Here is a 5,884-nt window from a genome sequence, read left to right on the forward strand (position 1 = left end):
GAATAAATACATTGAACCTTTTAAGATTTGTTTCATATTTTATTCTCTCACTTTAGCTTGAAAAATTACATATTTTATATCTCGGGTCAAATAAATTTTGTAAAAGTAATTAAAAAAGTAAAATAGTGAATCAACAATCAAATCATGGAAGGTTTTTTGTAATTATTTTTATTTTTAACACTAACACATTAAAATTTAAAAATCATAAATTTAAAACAATTTCAAAAGCAAACTCGACAAAAAAATAAAACCAAACACTTCCTAAAACTTAAAGTTGATGACAAATACTCCAAAAAGATTTCACAGGTCAGTTAACAAGGGAGCTGGAAAACCATCTCGTTTGTATAATCAACAATAGGTAATACAGGAGTCAGAAGAGTAAAGCCGTCAAAGCGGAAGGATTCACTTATACTGCCACGCCGAACAGACATAACAGGAGAGTTCAGGACAATGACAAGAGTTCATTCACTAGACAGGTTAAATGATCTCTACAATACATTTGTGATGACAGTAAAAAACAATGAGACTGTAAGACGACATATCCATAAGCAGCCAAAAATTTATTTCAAGTTAGAAAAACTATCCAATTGTTAAAGTCCCAGGACCAGATCTAAGCAACGACATATGTGGCCATGAAGGCAAGACAGGAGTCCCAACACAAGCAGCCTGCAAGACAAGAATCCCAACACAAGCAGCCTGAAAGGCAACTGCGTAAGATTCCATTTTCTTTCCCTGGTCTGATTTTCAAATTACAAAACTGTTCACCGCAATATCAAATAAAGCAGAGACTCCAAATTGAAAAAATTTGGCTTCCTGCTTTTAGGTCGCAAAGGAAGACCCAATTATCCGATTGCCACACCTGGCCAAAAATAACAGTAAACACATTTCCCTCCCGTAGCAGATAAAACTGAAAAAAAATCCACTGTGGATAACAGAAAAGAAAAACTGATGCATGTACAAACCAAATGATTCAGCGTGTTGGTGGACACAGTCTATGCTTTGTGATGTTTTGCCATCTCTTCAACATCCAATTCCACCTCCAGCACTGGAGAGTCCTTTCTCGAGCTGAAATGACTGGCATAAGACAGCCAAAAAAAAAAAAAAAATCAAATATCAAAGATTTGCAAAAGAAAAAAAATAAAAAAGGAAAGTCTCAATGAACTAGCATTCAGCTGCTCACCTGTTCTGTACAGGACCATGGTCTACAGCTGTTTGCAGACAGTATATGACACGGCCAACTATGTTTGACATGGAAATTGGACCAAATTTCCGACTGTCATTGGCTTCCTGTGACCCCCCAAAGAAGAATGATGAAAGAGTAAAAGAACAATCTCAGGCCTTAAAAGAATCAAATACAATCTCCAGGTCAAAAGTCACAACTAAACCTAAATGCTCTTGAGAGAAAAAATAGCCAAGGAAATAGAGCATAAAAGAAGAAAAAATGACAACGAATATGAAACAAGGTAAAGTAGATATAAGAATCCTTCAGTTTGATACATTTAAGAAGAAATACTAACAAAATATAAGAAAGCGCTCTTGGTGATAAATGGCTAACTGGGACACTGCCCGACATCCTAATTAGTACCAATAGAGCCCAGTCTTAATTTGAATGACATGCAACAAGAAGGAACTGTCCAAATATTATTGATCCCATTTGGTAATATAGTGTCCTAGTTATGGCATATAGTGTGCCAATGATGAAAAGGAAATTAGGTTAATTTAGATATCTACAGTGCAATGCATCCTTCATGACAAAAAGACTAGGTTTCTTGAAGCCTCAATTTTTTGTGAAATCAATATCTAATCCCATCACAGGCAAAACCATATGTCTATATGTTTCCTTGGTTATCTTGATGGTTTAGGCATCCTTGGAAATATATATATATGCAAATTTCATTATTAGTTAACTTTGGTAAAAGATGTGATAAGAGAACAGATCAAACAATTCATCAACCTATGTAGATCCTATTGAGAACAGATCGAACAATCCATTAGCCTATGTAGATCCTATTTTTATGATGTCAAAGTAGCATGTACCTTGGCTTTCAGCTTCTCATTGTCAGCCAATACCCAACATTCATCCTTGTCAAGAACAAATGGCTCATCTTTTTCATCAGAAGACGCCATTTCATAACCTTCAATAGCAGCTAATCTTCTGACAAGAAAGTTATTTGACTTCTCAGGATCCTTTAAAAGCACTACATCTCCGACAAAAACACGCCTGCCAAGAACTATGACTTATTACTCACCATGTTATTTAGAGCAAAAGGTGTGTGCGCGCGAGCGCGCGTATAAAGCATGAAAAAGGGTGTATCAAGGTTGCCAATAACAAATGAAAAATATAAAATGATCCTCATTTGCAGTAATTGAACATGGCATTGGAAGAACCTGAATGGGATGAAACAATGCTCAGTCACATTTCTTTAATAAAAAATATATATGATCCCCATTTGTAGAAAATAAAGAGAATTTTGGTTGAACCTCGATAAGATAAACAAATACTTCTTACAATTTCTATCCTTTTCTCTCCTAGGGGTATGCATATGTACGCTTTTTTATCCTAGGCTATTGACCGTGCCACATTTCTAGAGAAAGACAGTAAAATCTTTTCCAAATGATAGGAAATAACTGCAAAATATTCTGTTGTTACACCAAAACAAGCACGCCCATTGAAAGGTGAAGGATACCTATCAAGTATGAGCTAAGGAAGAGTTGCCTAAAATGGTCCGGACAAATCCACCACCAACCTAAATAAAATTGATAGTATTGAAGCATTGGGTAGAAAAAAATAGTGTGAATTGAAGAGATAAAGAATTCTACCATCACAATAGCTTGTGAAAATTTAGCCTGTAATGTAACTACATAAGAGGAAGCAGATCAATATATCTATCAGTGTGAGTCCAAAGATTGGTTCAGTTGAACAAGTCATATCAAAGTCATCAGCCATTAGCACAGATCTCTGTTGTTGATAACCCTAGGATGGTCATGTATGAAGTTTGATACAGCTTTATACCTAGCAGCTTAAGTTTAGATGGATTCCAAGGCATGGTATTGGAATCTAACATCTGTTTCGCTTCAATGATTGTTGTCAACTAGATTGCTCATGGAGTTTGGTTAGACCTGAATATATAAGAGGCTTTTATGGTTCCTCTTTTTTGCTGTTGTATATGTAAAGCTTGGTGTAGCTTATATGGCACTTGGGCTTCTCTACCAAATAGCTCAAGCTTTCTTGTTGGAAAATTTTACACAGAACAAGTTGAGGAAGCATTAGGGACAGAAGGCTGATATCACAATGTCAGCTTGTTGACCAAATGGTTTAAACTGGAGGATTGTGTGTCTTTGCATGCATATACCTTCCTTCCTCACTTGATCACTTTCTCATAAAGGTGACTCTTATCTCACACTTGTACGCAAACATTTATGTATCTGGTCCTGAGCAATAGCAGTAGAAGTTGTGTGTTAAGTCAACTCTTACAACTTGAATCCACAAGTTTACAAAATTGGCAGCCAAATACTTCGCCATCAAATGGGATTTGATTACATAAATCCCAAAAGAATGAGCCTTAAAGCTAGTTCACACAGAAAACCTCTTAGAGAAGCTCAGTTCAGATGACTAAGCTAGCAGCACATCTACTAACAGCATGCCAATTAAAACACAGATGTTATCAAGGATTTATTATAACCAGGCAGGGTGTCATGCATCTCGAAAACCATATGGCCCTCCAAGCACTGTAACTTTTACTCTCAACTGTATCGTTTAGTTTTCTAGCAAGCAGGCATCTAAAAAGCAGGCCCTACAACCAGCAATCAACAAAAACACCAAAATCCTACCTGGCAAGTGACAGGTTAGAATCGCCTATATGAATCACCCACATGCAGTCACTTTCCTATTGCCTGATACATTATTTATCAAATAGTATGCTTCTCTGTGATGGTTAAGAAATAAAAAACCACAGACCCGCACACATATGTGTAAGTATTCTTACATTGGATCAGCAGATGGTAACTTGCGAACAAGAAGGGTACCCCCCTGGTCTCCAATTGTTGGGGCCATTTCCTGTCCTTTATTCAAGTGTAAAAAAGTCAGCTTTCCCTGAAGTAGATTTTTCCAAACTGAATCAACGACTTCTTTATCATTGATTAAGCCACCCTTATAGCTCTGCAACAAGTTTAAGGTTATGTCAGAACAATCATATAAAAATAGTTCAAAGATCCTTACTTTAACCACAAATATGGATGTAGGAACAGCAGCAAAGTAATGAAGAAGTGCGCGTGGATATCATATGATGAGTTGTCAATTCAAAAACCAATACAAAACAAAGCAATAGAAGAATCCGAAAATACAATGAATAGAGCATGTGGCAACAACTCCGAGGAGCCTTATAATACTAGACACAAATCTTTCCCAATTTGAGGACTAGTTCGTTTAACAACAAAAATCAAGCACAATTCTCGTCACCGCAACACAATATCATAATTAAGCTTCCCAGTCAAAGCATTGTTCCCACATACATCCTCATAGGCACCAAATGAACAAGTCCAGAGCAAATATTTCTTATAAGTAAAAGACATGGAGCACGTAAATCTGAATGAAATAATAGCCAAGAAACAAAGCTTAGTCTCCAAAGAAGTGCAAATCATAAAAAAATAAAAGAGAAATGGCATTGAAATTCCCATCGCCAGTAAACCCCTGATCAAGATCAACAAAACAAAAACCCATCAAGCAAAAAGAAATCTTTCTGACAAGGTTAAAGCATTTACACAAGCAATTGAGCCACCAAAACCCAGAAACCAAATACAAGGCAGAAAATCATCAAAACAAAGTATAAATGAGAATACTCACAAACACTCATTAAAGCAAGAAATGAAATCATTAGAAAATGCGAGGAAAAAAAAGAGGCGGAGACAGAGAGGGAACCTTATAGCTGAGAGAAACAGAGTAGTCGAGTTTGTTGGCTATGTAACGGAACCAAGTTGATACAGAAACCATTTCCTTTGCAGACAATTACTAATTTTGTTTGGTTGATATTAGTGTTTCCCCTCTTCTTTACCTTGGGCTGCCCGATTTTTTCTCAAACCCCTCGCAGATAATTCACAAGTTTCTCCGTTCTCTCTTATTTAACAGTGCCTCTCAGGAATGGCAATGGGTCTTGTAACTTGCTTAAAAGTGATATAATTTTTTTCTTTCTTTGTTATATATTAAAATGAAAAGAGATTAAAAATGGTTAGAGGTTAAATAAAAAAATTTAATTTAAAAAGAGATTAAAAATGGTTAGAGGTTAAATTAAAATTAAAATAATAAAAATTAAAATGAAAAAATATAAAAATTAAAAATTAAATAAATTAAATTTAATAGGTGAAGGATAATACACATTTTAAGATGTAAAAAAAATAGAAAATCATATAGAAGACTGACACATGCCAGCTCGTCATTGAATGCTATCTTGGAAGGTGATCAATAGCTATCAACAAGCACCGTATAAGGATGTTTGAGATTAAGTTTAAAAAGTATTTTAAAAAAATTTTAATTTTTTTTATTTAAAATTAATATATTTTTTTTATTTTTAAATTATTTTAATATTGATTTTTAAAATAATTTTTAAAAAATAAAAAAAATATTAATATATTTTTTTAAAATATCTAACTTTAATATTTAAATTTAAAAAATCAACAAACAAATATCTGATTGTTTATAACATCCTGATTAGATTTTTTATGAACACAGGTGATTTAGTTTGAAACGGGTTACATTAGATTTTGTGTAAGCTCATCCACTCACAACCTATTTAAAAATATAGTAAAATAAAATTTTTAAAGTATTTTTTATTTGAGAGTATATTAAAATAATAATTTTTTATTTTTTTAAATTAATTTTTAACATCAC

The 5,884-nt window shown here is 34.0% G+C and overlaps 1 protein-coding gene across 1 annotated transcript; it reads right to left on the reverse strand.

Annotated features, from left to right (window-relative positions):
- Positions 1–389: 389 nt before the first annotated feature.
- Positions 390–5,168, reverse strand: LOC105110653 (uncharacterized). The gene is made up of 6 exons (XM_011005750.1): positions 4,919–5,168; positions 3,987–4,159; positions 2,038–2,221; positions 1,181–1,287; positions 963–1,074; positions 390–859 (listed from the first exon to the last, which is right to left on the reverse strand). Exons 1-5 carry the CDS (start codon positions 4,988–4,990, stop codon positions 993–995), a joined length of 618 nt encoding a protein of 205 aa, XP_011004052.1. The 5' UTR covers positions 4,991–5,168; the 3' UTR covers positions 390–859; positions 963–992.
- Positions 5,169–5,884: the final 716 nt, after the last annotated feature.

This window comes from Populus euphratica, unplaced genomic scaffold (assembly GCF_000495115.2).
Source record: "Populus euphratica unplaced genomic scaffold, PopEup_1.0 scaffold255.1, whole genome shotgun sequence".
In the NCBI taxonomy this organism is placed as follows: Eukaryota; Viridiplantae; Streptophyta; class Magnoliopsida; order Malpighiales; family Salicaceae; genus Populus; species Populus euphratica.